Source organism: Passer domesticus, chromosome 3 (assembly GCF_036417665.1).
Source record: "Passer domesticus isolate bPasDom1 chromosome 3, bPasDom1.hap1, whole genome shotgun sequence".
Taxonomy (NCBI): domain Eukaryota; kingdom Metazoa; phylum Chordata; class Aves; order Passeriformes; family Passeridae; genus Passer; species Passer domesticus.
Genome location: NC_087476.1, coordinates 1,513,731 through 1,537,185, shown reverse-complemented (window position 1 = coordinate 1,537,185; position 23,455 = coordinate 1,513,731). Strand labels below are relative to the sequence as shown.

At 52.8% G+C, this 23,455-nt stretch overlaps 2 protein-coding genes across 2 annotated transcripts in view; one reads left to right on the top strand and one right to left on the bottom strand.

Moving 5' to 3' along the window:
- PTRHD1 (peptidyl-tRNA hydrolase domain containing 1) overlaps positions 1–13,611 on the top strand; it is a 20,747-nt gene extending 7,136 nt beyond the window's left edge. The window contains exons 3-5 of the transcript XR_010357841.1: positions 1,646–1,782; positions 10,636–12,527; positions 13,370–13,611. The gene's annotated coding sequence lies outside the window, so the exon portion shown is untranslated. The remainder of the gene's footprint in view (positions 1–1,645; positions 1,783–10,635; positions 12,528–13,369) is intronic.
- NCOA1 (nuclear receptor coactivator 1) overlaps positions 1,642–23,455 on the bottom strand; it is a 77,642-nt gene continuing 55,828 nt past the window's right edge. The window contains 7 exon segments of the mRNA XM_064411491.1: positions 1,642–1,799; positions 1,802–1,844; positions 9,171–9,260; positions 12,344–12,587; positions 14,745–14,898; positions 16,421–16,814; positions 20,353–20,445. Of these exon segments, the coding sequence (XP_064267561.1) occupies positions 1,675–1,799; positions 1,802–1,844; positions 9,171–9,260; positions 12,344–12,587; positions 14,745–14,898; positions 16,421–16,814; positions 20,353–20,445 (1,143 nt within the window). The 3' untranslated portion in view covers positions 1,642–1,674.

Here is a 23,455-nt window from a genome sequence, read left to right as displayed (position 1 = left end):
AAAACAGAAAAAAGGAGAAAAATCAGGGAAAAAGGAGGGAAAAAGGAGAAAAATCAGAGGATGAAAGGAGAAAAAAACAGGAAAAAAGGAGAAAAATCAGGGAAAAAGAGGGGGGGAAAGGAGAAAAAACAGAAAAAAGGAGAAAAATCAGGGAAAAAGAGGGGGGGAAAGGAGAAAAAACAGAAAAAAGGAGGAGAAAAATCGGGAAAAGGAGGGAAGAAGGAGAAAAATCAGGGGGAAAAAAGGAGAAAAAAACAGGAAAAAAGGAGAAAAATCAGGGAAAAAGAGGGGGGAAAAGGAGGAAAAATAGGGAAAAGCAGAGGGGAAAAGGGGAGAAAGATCAGGGGAAAAAAAGGAGAAAAATCAGGGAAAAGGAGGAGGGAAAAAGGAGAAAATCAGGGAAAAAAGGAGAAAAAATACAGGGAACAAGGAGGGAAAGAGAAAAATCAGGGAAAAAAGAAAAATCATGGAAAAAAATGGAGAAAAATCATGGAAAAAAATGGAGAAAAATCAGGGAAAAAGAGGGGAAAAATCAGGGAAAAAGGGAGGAAAAAGGGAGAAAAATCAGGGAAAATAGGATAAAGATCAGGGGAAAAAAGGAGAAAAATTAAGGGAAAAGAGGAGGGAAAAAGGGAAAAAATCAGGGAAAAAAGCAGAAAAATCAGGAAAAAGGAGGAAAAAAGGAGAAAAAATCAGGAAAAAGGAGGGGGGAATAACGAGACAAAAACGGGAAAAAGGAGAAAAAATCAGGGAAAAAGAGGAGGAAAAAGGAAAAAAAATCAGGGAAAAAGAGGAGGAAAAAGGAAAAAAATCAGGAAAAAAGGATAAAGATCAGGCAAAAAAGGAGAAAAATTAAGGGAAAAGAGGAGGGGAAAAGGGAAAAAATCAGGGAAAAAAGCAGAAAAATCAGGAAAAAGGAGGAAAAAAGGAGAAAAATCAGGGAAAAAGGAGGAAAAAAGGAGAAAAATCAGGAAAAAGGAGGGGGAATAACGAGACAAAAACAGGGAAAAAAGGAGAAAAAATCAGGGAAAAAGAGGAGGAAAAAGGAAAAAAATCTGGGAAAAAAAAGGAGAAAAATCAGGGAAAAGGAGAGGGAATAACGAGACAAAAACAGGGAAAAAAGGAAAAAAAATCAGGGAAAAAGAGGAGGAAAAAGGAAAAAAATCAGGAAAAAAGGATAAAGATCAGGGCAAAAAAGGAGAAAAATTAAGGGAAAAGAGGAGGGGAAAAGGGAAAAAATCAGGGAAAAAAGCAGAAAAATCAGGAAAAAGGAGGGGGAATAACGAGACAAAAAAGGGAAAAAAGGGAAAAAAATCAGGGAAAAAGAGGAGGAAAAAGGAAAAAAATCAGGGAAAAAGAGGAGGAAAAAGGGAAAAAATCAAGGAAAAAGAGGAGGAAAAAGGAAAAAAATCAGGGAAAAAAGGAGAAAAATCAGGAAAAAAGAGGAGAAAAAAGGACAAAAACCAGGGAAAAAAGTCCCAAAACCCCCCAAAAAAATCCGGGGGACAACCCTTGATGCAAACCCCCCCTTTCCCATCCCCCATCCCCCACCCCCCACCCCCACCGGCGGCGGGGTGCCTTATCAAAACTCCCATCAAAAATAGATCCTATACAATTATAATTTCCTTTCCCTCTCCTCTCCCAGTCCATTTTGGGGTTTTTGGGGTGCCGGCGTCACTCGGTGAGCAGCTGCTGCAGGAGGCTCTTGCCCTGGCCCGGCGGCGGCGCGGCCGGCACGGCGCCGGCGCTCTTGGCGGTGCCCAGCGGCGCCGGCGCGTTGAGGTAGGGATCCCCACCAGATTGACGGTGCACTGCACGTCGGCGAACACCTGCACCTGCTGCACCTGCGCCGGGCCCGAAACGGGGAGAGAAGGGGAGAGAGGTGGGGTTGGAACGGAGAAAAAATGGTTTTATGGTGGAAAAACGGCTCTGAATGGAGCTGGGGAGGGGCTGGAGGCATCTCAGGGGGTTCAGGGTGGAGATGTCCTGGAGATTTGTGAGTTGGGAGGTTCCTGGTGGCTCTGGGCATTGATCCGGGGAAAAAAATTGGGATTATGGTGGAAAAATGTGCTGGGGTGGGGGCTGGAGGCATCTCAGGGGGGTTCAGGGGTGGAGCTGTGCTGGAGTTCTGAAAAATTGGGAGGTTCTGGTGGCTCCTAAGTGTGAATCTAGTAAAAAAATTTTGGGATTGTGGTGGAAAAACGGCTCCAGATGGAGGTGTGGTGGGGCTGGAGGCATCTCAGGGGGTTCAGGGGGGACATGTCCTGGAGATTTGTGAGCTGGGAGGTTCCTGGTGGCTCCAGGCGCTGATCCAGATAAAAAAATTGGGATTGTGGTGGAAAAATGTGCTGGGGTGGGGCTGGAGGCATCTCAGGGGGTTCAGGGGTGGAGCCGTCCTGAGTTCTGTGCATTGGGAGGTTCCTGGTGGCTCCCAAGTGCTCATCCAGGAAAAAAATGGGGATTATGGTGGAAAAACGGCTCCAGAGGAAGGTGGGGAGGGGCTGGAGCATCTCAGGGGGTTCGGGGGTGGAGATGTGCTTGAGTTCTGTGGATTGGAACGTTCAGGCGCTGATCCAGATAAAAAATTTGGGATTATGGTGGAAAAATGGCTCTAAATGGAGCTGGGTGGGGTTGGAGGCATCTCAGGGGGTTCAGGGGTGGAGCTGTGCTGGAGATTTGAAAATTGGGAGGTTCCTGGTGGCTCCCAGGTGCTGATCTAGTAAAAAAATTTGGGATTATGGTGGAAAAACGGCTCCAGATGGAGGTGGGGAGGGGCTGAGGCATCTCAGGGGGTTCAGGAATGGGGTGGGTGGAGATGTGCTGGAGTTCTGGGGATTGGGAGGTTCCTGGTGGCTCCCAAGTGTGAATCTAGTAAAAAAATGTGGGATTATGGTGGAAAAAACGGCTCCAGATGGAGCTGGGGAGGGGCTGGAGGCATCTCAGGGGTTCAGGGGTGGAGCTGTGCTGGAGTTCTGGGGATTGGAACATTCAGGCGCTGATCCGGATAAAAAAATTGGGATTGTGGTGGAAAAACGGCTCCAGATGGAGGTGGGGAGGGGCTGGAGGCATCTCAGGGGGTTCAGGGGTGGAGCTGTCCTGGAGTTCTGGGGATTGGAATGTCCAGGCGCTGATCCAGATAGAAAATTGGGATTATGGTGGAAAAATGGCTCCAGATGGAGCTGGGGAGGGGCTGGAGGCATCTCAGGGGTTCAGGGGTGGAGCTGTGCTGGAGTTCTGGGGATTTGGAGGTTCCTGGTGGATGGCGGGTGTTCATAAGGGACAAAAAATTGGTTTTATGGCGGAAAAACGGCTCTGAACGGAGCTGGGGTGGGGCTGGAGGCATCTCAGGGGGTTCAGGGGTGGGGTGGGTGGAGATGTGCTGGAGTTCCATGGATTGGGAGGTTCCTGGTGGCTCCCAAGTGTGAATCTAGTAAAAAATTTTGGGGTTTGTGGTGGAAAAACGGCTCCAGATGGATGGTGGGGAGGGGCTGGAGGCATCTCAGGGGGTTCAGGGGTGGAGGTGTCCTGGAGATTGAAAATTGGGGGGTTCCTGGTGGCTCCAGGCACTGATCCGGGGGAAAAAAATGGTTTTCATGGTGGAAAAACGTCTCTGAACCAAGCTGGGGAGGGGCTGGAGGCATCTCAGGGGGTTCAGGGATGGAGCTGTGCTGGATTTCCATGGATTGGGAGGTTCCTGGTGGCTCCAGGGACTGATCCAGATAAAAAAATTTGGGATTATGGTGGGAAAACGGCTCCAGATGGAGCTGGGGAGGGGCTGGAGGCATCTCAGGGGGGGTTTGAGGAACGGGGGGTGGGTGGAGCTGTCCTGGAGATCTGTGGATTGGGAGGCTCCTGGTGGCTCTGGGCACTGATCCCGGGGAAAAAAAATGGGTTTATGGTCGGAAAAACATCTCTGAACCAAGCTGGGGTGGGGCTGGAGGCATCTCAGGGGGTTCAGGGGTGGAGCTGTCCTGGAGTTCTGGGGATTGGGAGGTTCCCTGGTGGATGGCGGGTGTTCATAAGGGACAAAAATTGGTTTTATGGCGGAAAAAAACGTCTCTGAACCAAGCTGGGGAGGGGCTGGAGGCATCTCAGGGGGTTCAGGAATGGGGTGGGGGTGGAGATGTGCTGGAGTTCTGGGGATTGGGAGGTTCCTGGTGGCTCCAGGCATTGATCCGGGACAAAAATTGGTTTTATGGCAGAAAAAATGGCTCTAAATGGAGCTGGGGTGGGGGCTGGAGGCATCTCAGGGGGTTCAGGGTGGGGTGGGTGGAGATGTGCTGGAGTTCTGGGGGATTGGGAGGCTCCTGGTGGCTCCCAAGTGTGAATCTAGTAAAAAAATTTGGGATTGTGGTGGAAAAATGGCTCTGAATGGAGCACATGTGGGGGTTTGGAGGCATCTCAGGGGGGTTGAGGAATAGGGGTGGGTGGAGCTGTGCTGGGAGATTGGAAAATTGGGAGGTTCCTGGTGGATGGCGGGGCGTCAATCCAGGGGAAAAAAATGGTTTTATGGTGGAAAAACGGCTCCAGATGGAGGTGGGATGGGGCTGGAGGCATCTCAGGGGGTTCAGGGATGGGGTGGGTGGAGATGTGCTGGAGTTCTGAAAATTGGGAGGTTCCTGGTGGATGGTGGGTGTTAATCTGGGGAAAAAATTTGGGATTGTGGTGGGAAAACGGCTCCAGAGGAAGGTGGGGAGGGGCTGGAGGCATCTCAGGGGGTTCAGGGGTGGAGATGTCCTGGAGTTCTGGGGATTGGGAGGCTCCTGGTGGCTCCCAAGTGCTCATCCAGGAAAAAAAAATTGGTTTTATGGTGGAAAAAACGGCTCCAGATGGAGCTGGGGAGGGGCTGGAGGCATCTCAGGGGGTTCAGGGGTGGAGATGTGCTGGAGATTTGAAAATTGGGAGGTTCCTGGTGGCTCCCAAGTGCTGATCCAGGAAAAAAAATTTGGGATTGTGATGGAAAAATGGCTCTGAATGGAGCACATGTGGGGTTTGGAGGCATCTCAGGGGGTTCAGAGGTGGAGCTGTGCTGGAGTTCTGGGGATTGGGAGGTTCCTGGTGGCTCCCAGTTGCTCATCCGGGACAAAAAATTGGGATTATGGTGGAAAAACGGCTCCAGATGGAGGTGGGGAGGGGCTGGAGGCATCTCAGGGGGGTTCGGGGATGGAGCTGTGCTGGATTTCCATGGATTGGGAGGTTCCTGGTGGCTCCAGGGACTGATCCAGATAAAAAATTTGGGATTGTGGTGGGAAAACGGCTCCCAATGGAGCTGGGGAGGGGCTGGAGGCATCTCAGGGGGGTTTGAGGAACGGGGTGGGTGGAGATGTCCTGGAGATCTGTGGATTGGGAAGCTCTGGTGGCTCTGGGCATTGATCCGGGGAAAAAAAAATTGGTTTTATGGCCGGAAAAAACGGCTCTGAACCAAGCTGGGGTGGGGCTGGAGGCATCTCAGGGAGTTCAGGGGGGACATGTCCTGGAGATTTGTGGATTGGGAGGTTCCTGGGTGGCTCCAGGTACTGATCCAGATAAAAAAATTTGGGATTGTGGTGGAAAAACGGCTCCAGATGGAGGTGGGGAGGGGGCTGGAGGCATCTCAGGGGGTTCAGGGGTGGAGCTGTGCTGGAGTTCTGGGGATTGGAACGTTCAGGCGCTGATCCAGATAAAAAATTGGTTTTATGGCAGAAAAATGGCTCCAGATGGAGGTGGGGAGGGGCTGGAGGCATCTCAGGGGGTTCAGGGGTGGAGCTGTGCTGGAGTTCTGGGGATTGGAATGTTCAGGCGCTGATCCAGATAAAAAATTGGGATTATGGTGGAAAAATGGCTCCAGATGGAGGTGGGGAGGGGCTGGAGGCATCTCAGGGGGTTCAGGGGTGGAGCTGTGCTGGAGTTCTGGGGATTGGGAGGTTCCTGGTGGATGGCGGGTGTTCATAAGGGACAAAAATTGGTTTTATGGCGGAAAAACGGCTCTGAACCAAGCTGGGGTGGGGCTGGAGGCATCTCAGGGGGTTCAGGAATGGGGTGGGTGGAGATGTGCTGGAGTTCTGGGGATTGGGAGGTTCCTGGTGGCTCCCAAGTGTGAATCTAGTAAAAAAATTTTGGGGTTGTGGTGGAAAAACGGCTCCAGATGGAGGTGGGGAGGGGCTGGAGGCATCTCAGGGGGTTCAGGGGTGGAGGTGTCCTGGAGATTTGAAAATTGGGAGGTTCCTGGTGGCTCCAGGCACTGATCCGGGGGAAAAAAAATGGTTTTATGGTGGAAAAACGTCTCTGAACCAAGCTGGGGTGGGGCTGGAGGCATCTCAGGGGGTTCAGGAATGGGGTGGGTGGAGATGTGCTGGGGTTCTGGGGATTGGGAGGTTCCTGGTGGCTCCAGGCATTGATCCGGGACAAAAAATTGGTTTTATGGCAGAAAAATGGCTCTAAATGGAGCTGGGGTGGGGCTGGAGGCATCTCAGGGGGTTCAGGGGTGGAGATGTGCTGGAGTTCCATGGATTGGGAGGTTCCTGGTGGCTCCCAAGTGCTGATCCAGGAAAAAAATTGGGATTATGGTGGAAAAATGGCTCCAGATGGAGCTGGGGAGGGGCTGGAGGCATCTCAGGGGGTTCAGGGGTGGAGCTGTGCTGGAGTTCTGGGGATTGGGAGGTTCCTGGTGGATGGCGGGGTGTTCATAAGGGACAAAAATTGGTTTTATGGTGGAAAAACGGCTCTGAACCAAGCTGGGGTGGGGCTGGAGGCATCTCAGGGGGTTCAGGAATGGGGTGGGTGGAGCTGTGCTGGAGTTTGGAAGATTGGGAGGCTCCGGGTGGTGGCTGCAGGAGTTGATCCGGGGGACAAAAATGGGTTTATGGCAGAAAAACGGCTCCAGATGGAGGTGGGGAGGGGCTGGAGGCATCTCAGGGGGTTCAGGGGTGGAGCTGTGCTGGAGTTCTGGGGATTGGGAGGTTCCTGGTGGCTCCCAAGTGCTGATCTAGTAAAAAAATTTGGGATTATGGTGGAAAAAACGGCTCCAGATGGAGCTGGGGTTGGGTTGGAGGCATCTCAGGGGGTTCAGGGGTGGAGCTGTGCTGGAGATTTGAAAATTAGGAGGTTCCTGGTGGCTCCCAGTTGCTCATCCGGGACAAAAAATTGAGATTATGGTGGAAAAACGGCTCCAGATGGAGGTGGGGAGGGGCTGGAGGCATCTCAGGGGGTTCAGGGGTGGAGCTCTCCTGGAGATTTGTGAGTTGGGAGGTTCCTGCTGGCTCTAGTAAAAACATTTGGGATTGTGGTGGGAAAATGTCTCCCAGTGGATCTGGGGTGGGGCTGGAGGCATCTCGGGGGGTTTGGAGGATCTCGGGGGGTTTGGAGGATCTCGGGGGGGTTTGGAGGATCTCGGGGGTTTGGAGGATCTCGGGGGGTTTGGAGGATCTCGGGGGTTTGGAGGATCTCGGGGGTTTGGAGGATCTCGGGGGGTTTGGAGGATCTCGGGGGTTTGGAGGATCTCGGGGGTTTGGAGGATCTCGGGGGGGTTTGGAGGATCTCGGGGGGTTTGGAGGATCTCCGGGGTTTGGAGGATCTCGGGGGTTTGGAGGATCTCGGGGGGTTTGGAGCATCTCGGGGGGTTTGGAGCATCTCGGGGGGTTTTGGAGGATCTCGGGGGTTCAGGATGGGGGTTGGTGTGGGCTGGGTGCGGTGGGGCCGTGCCGGGTTCCAGGACCCGACAGCCGGCATTGCGGGGTTCAGGGGGTGGCACCCTGGTGGCTCCAGCCCAACCGTGGCACCCAAGGGTGCCACACAACACTCGTGGGACCGTGGTGGCTTCAACCCAACGGTGTCACCCAACACTGAGGTGACCTTGGTGGCTCCAACCCAAGGGTTGTCACCCAACACTCGTGGGACCTTGGTGGCTTCAACCCAGTGGTGTCACCCAACACTGAGGTGACCTTGGTGGCTTCAACACAATGGTGTCACCCAGTGGGTGTCACCAGTTGGACCTTGGTGGCCTCGAGCTCAAGAGGTGTCACCCCGTGGGTGCCACCCGACGCTGGTGTGACCTTGGTGGCTCCATCCCCAGGAGGTGACACTCACTGGATGTCACCCAGTGCTGGTGGCACCATGGTGGCTCCAACCCCCAGAGTTGTCACCCAGTGGTGTCACCCAACCTTGGTGCGACCCTGGTGGCTCCAACCCCAAGGGGTGTCACCCAGTGGGTGTCCACCCATCATTGGTGTGACCTTGTTGACCTCAACACCCAAGGGGTGTCATGCAATGGGTGTCACCCAGTGCTGGTGGCACCATGGTGGCTCCAACCCCTAGAGGTGTCACCCCAATGGGTGTCACCCAATGGTGGTGGCACCTTGATGACCTCAAACCCAAGGGGTGTCACCCAATGATGTCACCCAACGTTGGTGGCATCTTAGTGACCTCAACCGCAAGCTGTGTCACCCACTGGGTGCCACCCAGTGCTGGTGGCACCGTGGTGACTTCAAGCCCAATGGTGTCACCCAACATTGGTGTGACCTTGTTGACCTCAACCCCAAGGGGTGTCACCCAATGGGTGTCACACAACATTCATGTCACCTTGGTGACCTCAACCCCAAGAGATGTCACCCCATGGGTGTCACCCAACACTGGTGGCACCATGGTGACTTCAAACCCAAGGGGTGTCACCCAATGGTGTCACCCAACATTGGTGTGACCTTGTTGACCTCAACCCCAAGGGGTGTCACCCAATGGGTGTCACACAACATTGGTGGCACCATGGTGACCTCAACCCCAAGAGATGTCACCCCATGGGTGTCACCCAACACTGGTGGCACCACGGTGACCTCAACCCCACGGGGTGTCACCCAATGGTGTCACACAACATTGGTGTGACCTTGTTGACCTCAACCGCAAGCTGTGTCACCCAATGGGTGTCACCCAACACTGGTGGCACCTTGATGACCTCAACCCCAAGGGGTGTAACCCACTGGTGTCACCCAGCATTGGTGTGACCTTGTTGACCTCAAACCCAAGAGGTGTCACCCACTGGGTGCCACCCACCGCAGGTGTGACCCCGGTGCCTTCACCCCAGCCGTGACCTCCTGGAAGAACGCACCCCAAGCCACCCCACCCAAGCCGCGGTGGCCCTGGGTGGCCCCGCTGCGGGCCCTCCCGGCGGTCTTTGGGAGCGTCCCGTCGCTGCCACTGACCTGGGCGCCGTCGGCGTCGGCCTTGAGCAGCTCGCCGGAGCCCAGCTGGCCGCAGTAGAGCCCGGGCGGCCGCAGCGCCGCCTCCGCCACCTGCCGCGACACGCCGCGCTCAGCGCCGGCACGGCGCCGGGACCACCCAGGGGTGGGGTGTGGGGTGGGGATCGTGGGAGAGGTGGGGTTTTGGGTGGGGATCTCGTGTTTGGTGGGATTGGGATGGATCTCGTGTGAGTGGTGGGATTGGGATGGAGATCTCGTGTTTGGTGGGGTTTGGGATGGACATCTGGTGTTTGGGGTGGATCTCATGTTTGGTGGGGTTGTGATGGAGATCTGGTGTGAGTGGTGGGATTTTGGGATGGATCTCATGTTTGGTGGGATTTTGGGATGGAGACCTCGTGAGTGGTGGGATGTGGGATGGACATCTCATGTTTGGTGGGGTTTGGGATGGAGATCTTGTGAGTTCTGGGGTTTGGGATGGATCTTGTGAGTGGTGTGATTTTGGGATGGGGATCTCATGTGTGGTAGGATTTTGGGATATGGATCTGGTGAGTGGTGGGAGCGGGGATGGAGATCTCATGTTTGATAGGATTTGGGATGGATCTCATGTTCGGTGGGATTTTGGGATGGAGATCTGGTGTTTGGTGGGATTGGGATGGAGATCTCGTGACTGGTAGATTTTGGGATGGAGATCTCATGTTTGGTGAGATTTGGGATGGAGATCTGGTGAGTGGTGGGGTTCTGGGATGGATCTCATGAGTGATGGGATTTAGGATGGAGATCTGGTGTGGTGGGATTTGGGGTGGACATCTTGGGAGTGGTGGGATTGGGGTGGAGATCTCGGGAGTGGTGGGATTGGGATGGATCTCATGTTTGGTGGGATTGGGATGAAGATCTGGTGTGAGTGGTGGGATTTTGGGATGGAGATCTTGTGTTTGGTGCGATTTTGGGGTGGATCTCATGTTTGGTGGGGTTTGGGATGGAGATCTTGTGAGTGGTGGGATGTGGGATGGATCTCTTGAGTGGTGGGATTTTGGGATGGGGATCTCATGTTCGGTGGGGTTCTGGGATGGGGATCTGGTGTGAGCAGTGGGGTTGGGATGGAGATCTCATGTTTGGTGGGATTGGGGATGGACATCTCGGGAGTGGTAGGATTGGGATGGAGATTTCTGGTGGATTTTGGGATGGATCTCATGTTTGGTGGGATTGGGATGGAGATCTCATGAGTAGTGGGATTTTGGGATGGGGATCTCGTGTTTGGTGGGATTGGGATGGATCTCATGAGTGGTGGGATTTGGGATGGGGATCCCCATGGATCAATGGGGGATCCCTGCAGGGGGTTGGGACCTGCTCCAGATTTCTCCCATCTCCTTCCCACCCATTCCTGATCCTAATCCTGATGCCATCCCAATTCCCAGGGATCCACAGCCCCATTCCCCATCCTGTTCTTGATCCCATTTCTCTTTCCCAGGATTCCACAGCCCCATTCCCCATCCCATTCCTGATCCCATTCCCGATCTCATTCCTGATCCCGTTCCTGTCTCATTCCCAATCCCATTCCCAGTGATCCACGGCCCCATCCCAGCACCTGGAACCTCTCCAGATGTTCCTGCACCTCCAACCCCACCCAACTCCATCCCATTTCCCGTTCCCATTCCTGATCCCGTTCCCAGTGGAAACAGGAACAGATCCACAGCTTCCTTCCCAATCCAGTTCCTGATCCCATTCCCGAATCCAATCTCATTCTCTATTCCCAGTGATCCATGGCCCCATTCCCAATCCCATTCCCAATTTCCAGTGATCCACAGCCCCACTCCTGATCCCGTTCCTGATCCCATTCCCGATCTAATTCCTGATCCCATTCCTAAATCCAATCTCATTCTTTATTTCCCAGGATCCATGGCCCCGTTCCCAATCCCATCTCTTAATTCCCAAGGATCCACAGCCCCATTCCCAATTCCCACTTTTTCATGGCCCCATTCCTGATCCCAATCCCAATCTATTTCCTGATCCCATTTCCGAATCCAATCTCATTCTCTATTTCCAGTGATCCATGGCCCCAATCCCAATCCCAATCCCATTCCCCATCCCATCTCCTGTTCCCAGTGATCCACAGCCCCATTCCCGATCCCATTCCTGATCCCATTCCCAATCCCATCTCCTATTCCCATTGATCCACGGCCCCATCCCAGCACCTGGAACCTCTGTTCCTGCACCTCCAGTTCAATCCCATTTCCCATTCCCATTTCTGATCCCATTCCCGTTTCCAGTGGAAACAGGAACGGATCCATGGCCCCATTCCCAATCCCATTCCCAGTGATCCACAGTCCCAATTCCCATTCCCAATCCCATTCCTGATCCCATTCCCAATCCCATTCCTGATCCCATTCCCAATCCCAACCCCAATCCCATTCCCAATCCCATCTCCTATTCCCAGTGGTCCATGGCCCCATTCCTGATCCCATTCCGGATCCCGTTCCTGATTCCATTCCCAAATCCAATCTCATTCTCTATTCCCAGTGATCCACAGCCCCATTCCCAATCCCATCTCTTATTCCCAAGGATCCACAGCCCCAATCCCGATCCCATTCCCAGTCCCATCTCCTATTCCCAGTGATCCACAGCCCCAATCCTGATCCCCATTCCCAATCCCATTCCCAATCCCATTCCCATTCCCAACCCCAATCCCATTCCCAATCCCATCTCCTACTCCCAGTGATCCACAGCCCCAATCCCAATCCCATTCCCAATCCCATTCGCAATCCCATTCCCATTCCCAACCCCATTCCCAATCCCATTCCCAATCCCATCTCCTATTCCCAGTGATCCACAGCCCCAATCCTGATCCCCATTCCCAATCCCAACCCCAATCCCATTCCCAATCCCATCTCCTATTCCCAGTGATCCACAGCCCCAATCCTGATCCCATTCCTAATCCCATTCCCAATCCCATTCCCATTCCCAACCCCAATCCCATTCCCAATCCCATCTCCTACTCCCAGTGATCCACAGCCCCAATCCTGATCCCCATTCCCAATCCCATTCCCATTCCCAACCCCAATCCCATTCCCAATCCCATCTCCTATTCCCAGTGATCCACAGCCCCATTCCCATTCCCGACCCCATTCCCGCTCCCGCTCCCGCTCCCGCTCCCCGTTCCCGTTCCCGGCGGCACGCACCTGCTCCGAGCACATGGAGTTGATGCCGGCCATGACGGGGTTCATGGCCATGCCGCCGCCCATGCCGGGAACACCGGGAACGCCGCCGGAGCCGGGAACGCCAGAGCCGGGAACGCCGCCGGAGCCGGGGCCGGGCACGCCGGGGCCGGGAACGCTGGGAACGCCGGGGCCGGCCATGGAGACGGTGATGCTCATGTTGTTGTACATCCCCTGCGGAGCCGCCGCGCCCGCCGGCCCGAAAACGCTGGGAGGGAAACGGGAAAAGCGTCGGGAACGGAACGGGATCCCCAAAAAAATCCCGGAATTCCACACGGGGTGGCGCCGGTTCGGTTCCGGCGCGGTCCGGTCCCACAGCGCTGGGGCGGTCCAAGATTTCCTTGGATGCTGTCGGGGATTTTCCAGGAATTCCGGGGTGGTTTGGCGGGGAGGGACCTTGAGGAGAAGCCCCGGGAATATTCCAGGATCTGATTTGTCCTTGGAAGAATTCCGAGAGTGAGACGGCCACAGATTCTCTGGGAATTTTTTGGATAATTGGGATACCCTGAAATGTCCCAGGAATTCCTTCCCAGATTTGAACCAGATTTTTGGGATTTTTCCCCTTTCCCAGGGAATTCCTTCCATTCCCAGCCTGGCATTGGATCTCAAATCCTCTCCGGGAAGGAATTTTGGGAATTCCCTGGGAATTCGGGACTCCACTTCTCTTTTCCTTCCCCAAATCCCATAAAAATCCCTGGGGATGGATCCTGGATCCCAGAATCCCGGAATGGTTTGGGGTGGGATCCATGGAGCAAAAATTCAACCAAATTTCAAAGGGTTTTGGGGAACTTTTTGGGAATTTTTTGGGGATTTGAGGTTTTCTGCAGGATTTGGGGATTTTCTGGGGTGGGGATTTGTCTTTTTTTGGGGATTTGGGGTTCTTTGTCTGGGATTTGGGGGTTTTTTTGGGATAATTGAGACACCCTGAAATGTCCCAGGAATTCCTTCCTAAATTTGAACCAGATTTTTGGGATTTTTCCTTTTTCCCAGGGAATTCCCTCCATCCCCAGCCTGGCATTGGGTCCATCCCCATCCCGAATCCTCCCCGGGAAGGAATTTCAGGAATTCTCTGGTAATTTGGGACTCCGCTTTTCTTTTCCAATGGATAAATCCCACGGACAACTCCCACGGACGATAATTCCATGGAATGGGTAATTCCAAAGGATTCCTCTCATGGATAATTCCCATGGATAATTCCAATGAATAAATCCAAAGGACAATCCCAATGGACATTCCAATGGACATTCCAATGGACAATTCCCAAGGATGATTCCCTTAGAATGTTCCAATGGACAGTTCCCATAGAAAATCCCAAAGAATAATTCCAATGGGTGACTCCAAAGGACGATTCCAATGGACAATCCCAGTGGATAATTTCAAAGAATTATTCCAAGGGATGATTCCATTGGACAACCCCAATGGCCAATCCCAATGGCCAATCCCAAAGGCCAATCCCAATGGCCAAGCCCAATGGCCAAGCCCATGGCCAATGGCCAACCCCAATGGCCAATCCCCATTGCCAAGCCCAAGGCCAATCCCAATGGCCAATCCCAATGGCCAATGGCCAAACCCAATAACCAATCCCAATGGCCAATCCCATTGGCCAATCCCAAGGCCAATCCCAAGGCCAATGGCCAATCCCATTGGCCAATCCCAATGGCCAATACCAAGGCCAATGGCCAATCCCATTGGCCAATCCCAATGGCCAATACCAAGGCCAATGGCCAATCCCATTGGCCAATCCCAAGGCCAATCCCAAGGCCAATGGCCAATCCCAATGGCCAATCCCATTGGCCAATCCCAATGGCCAATCCCAAGGCCAATCCCAATAGCCAATCCCAATGGCCAATCCCATTGGCCAATCCCAAGGCCAATCCCATTGGCCAATCCCAATGGCCAATCCCATTGGCCAATCCCAATGGTCAATGGCCAATGGCCATGGCCAATGGTCAATCCCAATGGCCAATCCCAATGGCCAATCCCAATGGTCAATGGCCAATGGCCATGGCCAATGGCCAATCCCAAGGCCAATCCCAATGGCCAATCCCAATGGTCAATGGCCAATGGCCAATGGCCAATCCCAAAGGCCAATCCCAATGGCCAATCCCAATGGCCAATCCCAATGGCCAATGGCCAATCCCAATGGCCAATCCCAATCCCCAATCCCAATCCCCAATCCCAATCCCCAATCCCCATGGCCCATCCCAAAGCCAAAGGCCAATCCCAATGCCAATCCCAATGGCCAATCCCAAGGCCAATCCCAATGGCCAATCCCAATGGCCAATCCCAAGGCCAATCCCCATGGCCAGTCTCTTCCAGAGGCTGCTGCCGCCGCCCCGGGCCCTCTCCGGCGCCGGTTCCTCACCCGTTGTTGCCGACGGCTCCGGCCTGCCAGGATTTCAGCTCCGGCGATTGGTAGCCGGGCGCGGGCGGCGCCGGCGGCAGCTGCGGCGACATCATGGGGCTGCCGGGGCTGAGCGCCGGCGCGAATCCCGACGGGTCGCTCTGCGGCGCCATCCCTGCCGACCCGCGAGCGCCGTCATGGACGGAAGGCCCCGCCCACATTCCCACATGCCCCACCCCAAACTCCCCGAACATCCCAAATACCCCGAATATCCCAAAGATCCTGAATATCCCAAATACCCCAAATGTCCCAAATACCCCGAATATCCCAAATACTCCGAATATCCCGAGTACCTGGACATCCCATACCTGCCCCAAGTACTGGAAGAGGTTCCTGAATATCCCAAATACCCCAAATCCCCCGAATGTCCCAAACACCCCAAATACCCCGAATCCGCAAACCCCCCAAAGCCGCTGTGCCCCGTACCTGCCCCCGAGTACTGGAAGAAGTTCCTGAATACCCCAAACACCCCGAATGTCCCGAACACCCCAAATGTCCCAAATACCCTGAATATCCCAAATACCCCAAATGTCCCAAATATCCAGAATACCCAAATACTCCGAATATCCCGAGTACCTGGGCATCCCATACCTGCCCCGAGTACTGGAAGAGGTTCCTGAATATCCCAAATGCCCCAAATCCCCCGAATGTCCCAAAGACCCCAAATACCCCGAATCCCCAAACCCCCCAAAGCCGCCGTGCCCCGTACCTGCCCCCGAGTACTGGAAGAAGTTCCTGAATACCCCAAACACCCTGAATGCCCCAAATACCCCAAATGTCCCAAATCCCCTGAATGTCCCAAATCCCTTGAATGTCCCAAACACCCCAACTACCCCTAACACCCCTAACACTCCAGACCCCGTACCTGCCCCTGAGTACTGGAAGAGATTCCTGAATATCCCAAATACCCCAAATGTCCCAAACACCCTGAATACCCCAAAATGCCCCAAATACCCCGAATGTCCCAAATCCCCCGAATGTCCCAAATCCCCCGAATGTCCCAAACACCCCAAATGTCCCAAATACCCTGAATGTCCCAAACACCCCAAATGTCCCAAACACCCCGAATGCCCTGAATATCCCAAACACCCCAAATGCCCCAGATCCCCCCAATGTCCCAAATACCCCAAATGTCCCAAATACCCTGAATACCCAAATACCCCAAACACCCCAAATGTCCCGAATCCCCCAAATGTCCCAAATCCCCCAAATGTCCCAAATCCCCCAAATGTCCCAAATACCCCAAACACCCTGAATGTCCCAAATACCCCGGATGTCCCAAATCCTGCAAATATCCCGAACCCCCCAAATACCCCAAACACTCCAGCCCCCGTACCTGCCCCCCAAGTACTGGAAGAGGTTCCTGAATACCCTGAATACCCCAAACACCCCGAATGTCCTGAACACCCTGAATGTCCCAAACACCCCGAATGTCCCAAACACCCCGAATGCCCTGAATGTCCCAAATACTCCAAATACCCCAAATGTCCCAAATCCCCCAAATGTCCCAAATACCCCAAACACCCCAAATATCCCAAACACCCCGAATGTCCCAAACACCCCGAATGTCCCAAACACCCCGAATGTCCCAAATATCCCGAACCCCCCGAACCCCCCAAACCCCGCGTGCCCCGTACCTGCCCCCGAGTACTGGAAGAGGTTCTGCTGCACGCCGCCCGGGCCCATCCCGGCTCCGAAGGGCGCCGCCATCATCCCTCTGCCGCCGAGGCCCCCGCGGCTCCCCAGCGCCTCGGGACCGCCGAAGCCGCCGCCGGCACCGCCGCCGGCACCGCTGCTCGTACCGTAGCCGGGCGGGAAGGGGAACTGCTGCGCCGCGCCCTGCGGCAGCCGCGGCGCGCCCAGGGCGGAGCTGCCGAAGCTCTGCTGCTGCTGCTGCTGCTGCTGCTGCTGCTGCTGCTGCTGCTGCTGGCGCAGGAGGAGCGCGCGCTGCTGCATCAGCTGCCGCTGCCGGTGCTGCTGGCTGTAGAGCTCCCGCTGCCGCTGCGCCAGCATCTGCGCGTTCAGCGGGGGCTGCGGGAGGGAGGGAGGGATTGGGGGTTATCCCAAAAAATATCCTGGAATTTCGTACAGGGATCGTCACCCCAGGTGGGGGTTGTAGAGGGAGTTTTGGGATTTGCACATGGCGGAAGTCAGTGTCAAAATATGAATGGAAAATGGGTCCCTGAAACTTAGCCCAAACCCAAATGAAAAATGCGTCCCTGAAATTTAGCCCAAACCCATCCCAAAGCCTAAATCCCAAATGAAAAATGCGTCCCTGAAATTTAGCCCAAACCCAAATGAAAAATGCGTCCCTGAAATTTAGCCCAAACCCTTCCCAAATCCCAAATGAAAAATGCGTCCCTAAAACTTATCCCAAGCCCCAAATCCCAAATCAAAAATCCATTCCTGAAACCTATCCCAAACCCAACCCAAACCCTAAATCCCAAATGCAAAATGCGTCCCTAAAACTTTTCCCAAACCCGACCCAAACCCCAAATCAATAATCCATCCCTAAAACCCATCCCAAACCCCAAAACCCCAAAGCCCGGGGTACCTGCTGCTGCTGCTGCTGCATTGCTGCCCTCATGGAGATTCCCACCCCGAACTCATTCCAAACCCCAAAAACTCAAACCTCAAACCCCAAACACCCGAAACAACCCCAAAAAACCCCTAACAAACCCCAGTGAAAAATCCCAAACCCGTTACCTGTGGCTGCTGCTGCTGCGGGATGCCGGCGTGCAGTGAGAGCCCCAACCCCACACAAACCCTAAAAACCCCAAACCCCAAACACCTCAAATAGCCCAAACCCCACACAAACCCCAAACAAACCCTATAAATCCCATTACCTGCGGCTGCTGCTGCTGCGGGATGCCGGCGCGCAGCGAGAGCCCAAACCCCACACAAACCCCATAAAAACCCCATAAAAACCCTATAAAACCCTCACCTGTGGCTGCTGTGGGATGCTGGCACGCAGCGAGAGCCCCAACCCCACACAAACCCCACACAAACCCCACACAAACCCTATAAAAACCCTATAAAAACCCCATAAATCCCCTATAAACCCCATTACCTGCGGCTGCTGCGGGATCCCCGCACGCAGCGAGAGCCCCAACCCCACACAAACCCCACACAAACCCCACACAAACCCGATAAAAACCCCACACAAACCCCACACAAACCCCACACAAATCCCACACAAACCCCGCACAAACCCCACACAAACCCCACACAAACCCCACACAAACCCCATAAAAACCCCACAAACCCCATTACCTGCGCCTGCTGCGGGATGCCGGCGCGCAGCGAGAGCCCCAACCCCACACAAACCCCACACAAACCCTATAAAAACCCCACACAGACCCCACACAAACCCTATAAAAACCCTATAAAAACCCCATAAAATCCCCTATAAACCCCATTACCTGCGGCTGCTGAGGGATCCCGGCACGCAGCGAGAGCCCCAACCCCACACAAACCCCACACAAACCCCACACAAACCCGATAAAAACCCCACACAAACCCCACACAAACCCCACACAAACCCGATAAAAACCCCACACAAACCCCACACAAACCCCACACAAACCCCACACAAACCTTATAAAAACCCCAAACCCCGTTACCTGCGGCTGCTGCGGGATCCCGGCGCGCAGCGAGAGCCCCAACCCCACACAAACCCCACACAAACCCCACACAAACCCCACACAAACCCCACACAAACCCCATAAATCCCCTATAAAAACCCCAAACCCCATTACCTGCGGCTGCTGCGGGATCCCCGCGCGCAGCGAGAGCCCCAACCCCACACAAACCCCACACAAACCCTATAAAAACCCCAAACCCCATTACCTGCGGTTGCTGAGGGATCCCGGCGCGCAGCGAGAGCCCCAACCCCACACAAACCCCACACAAACCCCACACAAACCCCACACAAACCCCACACAAACCCGATAAAAACCCCACACAAACCCCACACAAACCCTATAAAAACCCCATAAATCCCCTATAAAAACCCCGTTACCTGCGGCTGCTGCGGGATCCCGGCGCGCAGCGAGAGCCCCAACCCCACACAAACCCCACACAAACCCTATAAAAACCCCACACAAACCCCACACAAACCCTATAAAAACCCCACACAAACCCCACACAAACCCTATAAAAACCCCACACAAACCCCACACAAACCCCACACAAACCCCACACAAACCCCACACAAACCCCATAAATCCCCTATAAAAACCCCAAACCCCATTACCTGCGGCTGCTGCGGGATCCGGGCGCGCAGCGAGAGCCCCAACCCCACACAAACCCCACACAAACCCCACACAAACCCCACACAAACCCCACACAAACCCCACACAAACCCTATAAAAACCCCATAAATCCCCTATAAACCCCATTACCTGCGGCTGCTGCGGGATCCCCGCGCGCAGCGAGAGCCCAAACCCCACACAAACCCCACACAAACCCCACACAAACCCCAGACAAACCCTATAAAAACCCCAAACCCCATTACCTGCGGCTGCTGCGGGATCCCCGCGCGCAGCGAGAGCCCCAACCCCACACAAACCCCACACAAACCCCACACAAACCCTATAAAAACCCCAAACCCCATTACCTGCGGCTGCTGCGGGATCCCGGCGCGCAGCGAGAGCCCCAACCCCACACAAACCCCACACAAACCCCACACAAACCCGATAAAAACCCCACACAAACCCCACACAAACCCTATAAAAACCCCATAAATCCCCTATAAAAACCCCGTTACCTGCGGCTGCTGCGGGATCCCGGCGCGCAGCGAGAGCCCCAACCCCACACAAACCCCACACAAACCCTATAAAAACCCCACACAAACCCCACACAAACCCTATAAAAACCCCACACAAACCCCACACAAACCCTATAAAAACCCCACACAAACCCCACACAAACCCCACACAAACCCCACACAAACCCTATAAAAACCCCAAACCCCGTTACCTGCGGCTGCTGCGGGATCCCGGCGCGCAGCGAGAGCCCCAACCCCACACAAACCCCACACAAACCCCACACAAACCCCACACAAACCCTATAAAAACCCCAAACCCCGTTACCTGCGGCTGCTGCGGGATCCCGGCGCGCAGCGAGAGCCCCAACCCCACACAAACCCCACACAAACCCCACACAAACCCCACACAAACCCCATAAATCCCCTATAAAAACCCCAAACCCCATTACCTGCGGCTGCTGCGGGATCCGGGCGCGCTGCGAGAGCCCCAACCCCACACAAACCCCACACAAACCCCACACAAACCCCACACAAACCCCACACAAACCCCACACAAACCCTATAAAAACCCCATAAATCCCCTATAAACCCCATTACCTGCGGCTGCTGCGGGATCCCCGCGCGCAGCGAGAGCCCCAACCCCACACAAACCCCACACAAACCCCACACAAACCCTATAAAAACCCCAAACCCCATTACCTGCGGCTGCTGCGGGATCCCGGCGCGCAGCGAGAGCCCCAACCCCACACAAACCCCACACAAACCCTATAAAAACCCTATAAAAACCCCAAACCCCGTTACCTGCGGTTGCTGCGGGATCCCGGCGCGCAGCGAGAGCCCCACGGGAGCCCCGAAGTGCCCCAGCAGCGCCGCCTGCCGGTTCTGCTGCAGCAGCTGCGACGCGGACAACAGCGGGTTAATGGGATAATGGGGTTTGTGTGGGGTTTGTGGGGTGTTTGTGGGGTTTGTGTGGGGTTTTATGGGGTGTAATGGGGATTTAATGAGGTTTTGATGGGGTTTTGGGGGGTTTTTATGGGGTTTAATGGGGATTTTCATGGGGTTTAATGGGGTTCTTATTGGGGGTTAAAGAGATTTGATGGGGTGTTTATGGGGTTTAATATGGTGTAATGGGGTTTAATAGGGTTTTATAGGGTTTTTATGGGGGCTATATGGGGTTTAGTAGGGTTTTTATGGGGTTTGTATGGGGTTTATGGGGTTTATATAGGGTGTAATGGGGTTTGTGTGGGGTTTAATGGGGTTTTATGGGGTTAAATAGGGTTTCTATGGGGGTTATATGGGGTTTAGTAGGGTTTTTATGGGGTTTGTATGGGTGTTATGGGGTTGTAATGGGGTTTTGGGGGGGTTTGTATGGGGTTTAAAGGGATTTTATGGGGTTTTAATGGGGGTTTTATGGGGTTTGTATGGGGTTTATGGGGTTTGTGTGGGGTTTAATGGGGTTTAATGGGGTTAAATAGGGTTTCTATGGGGGTTATATGGGGTTTAGTAGGGTTTTTATGGGGTTTGTATGGGTGTTATGGGGTTGTAATGGGGTTTTGGGGGGTTTTTTATGGGGTTTAAAGGGATTTTTATGGGGTTTTATAGGGTTTTTTACAGGGTTTGTATGGGGTTTAATGGGGTTTTTAGGGGGTTTATGGCGTTTGTATGGGGTTTAATGGGGTTTTGAGGGTTTTTTAATGGGGTTTAAAGGGATTTTATGGGGTTTTGGTGGAGGTTATATGGGGTTTGTATGGGGTTTTATGGGGTTTTATGGGGTTTTTATGGGGTCTGTATGGGGTTTTGTGGGGTTTAATAGGGTTTTTATAGGGTTTGTATGGGGTTTTTAGCGGGTTTGTATGGGGTTTTATAGGGTTTTATGGGGTTTGTATGGGGTTTTTAGGGGGTTTATGGGGTTTAATGGAGTGTAATGGGGTTTTAATGGGGTTCTGGGGTGTTTTTTATGGGGTTTAATGGGGTTTTTAATGGGGTTTTAATGATGGATTTATGGGGTTTGTATGGGGTTTTGTGGGCTTTGTATGCAGTTTAATGGGGTTTTATGGGGTTTATATGGGGTTTGTATGCAGTTTGGGGGGTTTTTATGGGGTTTTGTGGGGTTTAATAGGGTTTATATAGGATTTTATAGGGTTTGTATGGGGTTTTATGGGGTTTGGGGTTTAATAGGGTGTAATGGGATTTTAATGGGGTCTTGGGGATTTTTAATGGGGTTTAAAGGGATTTTATGGGGTTTGTGTGGGGTTTATGGGGTTTGTATGGGGTTTAATAGGGTATAATGGGGTTTTAATGGGTCTTGGGGGGTTTTTAATGGGGTTTAATGGGGTTTTTAATGGGGTTTATGGGGTTTGTATGGGGTTTATGGGTGTTTTAATAGGGTTTAATGGGGGTTTTAATGGGGTTTATGGGGGTTGTATTGGGTTTAATGACGTTTGTATGGGGTTTATGGGGTTTGCATGGGGTTTTATGGGGTTTTGTAGGGTTTGTATGGGGTTTAATGGGGTTTGTATGGGGTTTTATGGGGTTTTGTAGGGTTTGTATGGGGTTTAATGGGGTTTGTATGGGGTTTTATGGGGTTTTATAGGGTTTGTATGGGGTTTAATGGGGTTTGTATGGGGTTTTATGGGATTTAATGGAGTTTTATGGGGTTTAAAAGGGTTTTTATAGGGTTTTTATGGGGGTTATATGGTGTTTTATAGGGTTTATATGGCGGTTATGTAGGGTTTAGTAGGGTTTTATGGGGTTTATATGGGGCTTTTAATGGGGTTTAAAGAGATTTTAGGGGGTTTGTAGGGGGTTTAATAGGGTGTAATGGGGCCTTATAGGGTTTGTATGGGGTTTTTATGGGGTTTAATGGGGTTTTTAATGGGGTTTATGGGGTTTGTATGGGGTTTAATAGGGTATAATGGGGTTTTAATGGGGTTTATGGGGGTTTTAATAGGGTTTAATGGGGTTTTTAATGGGGTTTATGGGGGTTTGTATGGGGTTTTGTAGGGTTTGTATGGGGTGTAATGGGGTGTTTATGGGATTTAATGGGGTCTTTATGGGGTTTTATAGGGTTTTTATGGGGTTTGTATGGGGTTTAGTAGGGTTTTAATGGGGTTTGTATGGGGTTTTATGGGGTTTTTATGGGGTTTTATGGGGTTTTATGGGGTTTGTATGGGGGTTATATGGGGTTTATGAGGTTTGTATGGGGTTTAATGGGGTTTTGGTGGGTTTTTAATGGGGGTTTTATGGGGTTTGTATGGGGTTTGTATGGGGTTTAATGGGGTTTTGGTGGGTTTTTAATGGGGGTTTTATGGGGTTTGTATGGGGTTTTATGGAGTTTTATGGGGGTTTTATGGAGTTTTTATGGGGTGTAATGGGGTTTTATGGACTTTTATGGGGGTTTTATAGGGTTTGTATGGGGTTTAATGGGGTTTTATGGGGTTTGTATGGGGTGTAATGGGGTTTTATGGACTTTTATGGTGGTTTTATAGGGTTTTTATGGGGATTATATGGGGTTTTATGGGGTTTGTATGGGTTTTTAATGGGGTTTAAAGAGATTTTAGCGGGTTTGTATGGGGTTTTTAGGGGACTTAATGGGGGTTTGTATGGGGTTTATGGGCTTTTTCTGGGGGTTATAAGTGGTTTAATGGGGTTTTATGGGGCTTGCTTGGGGGTTTTATTAGGTTTATGGGGTTTGTATGGGGTTTAATAGGATGTAATGGGGTTTTGGGGGGTTTTTAATGAGGTTTTTAATGGGGTTTAATGGGGGTTTAAAGCGATTTTATGGGGTTTGTATGGGGGTTTTATGGGGTTTGTATGGGGTTTATGGGGTTTTAATGGGTATAATGGGGTATAATGGGGTTTTAATGGGGTCTTGGGGGGTTTTAATGGGGTTTGTGGGGTTTCT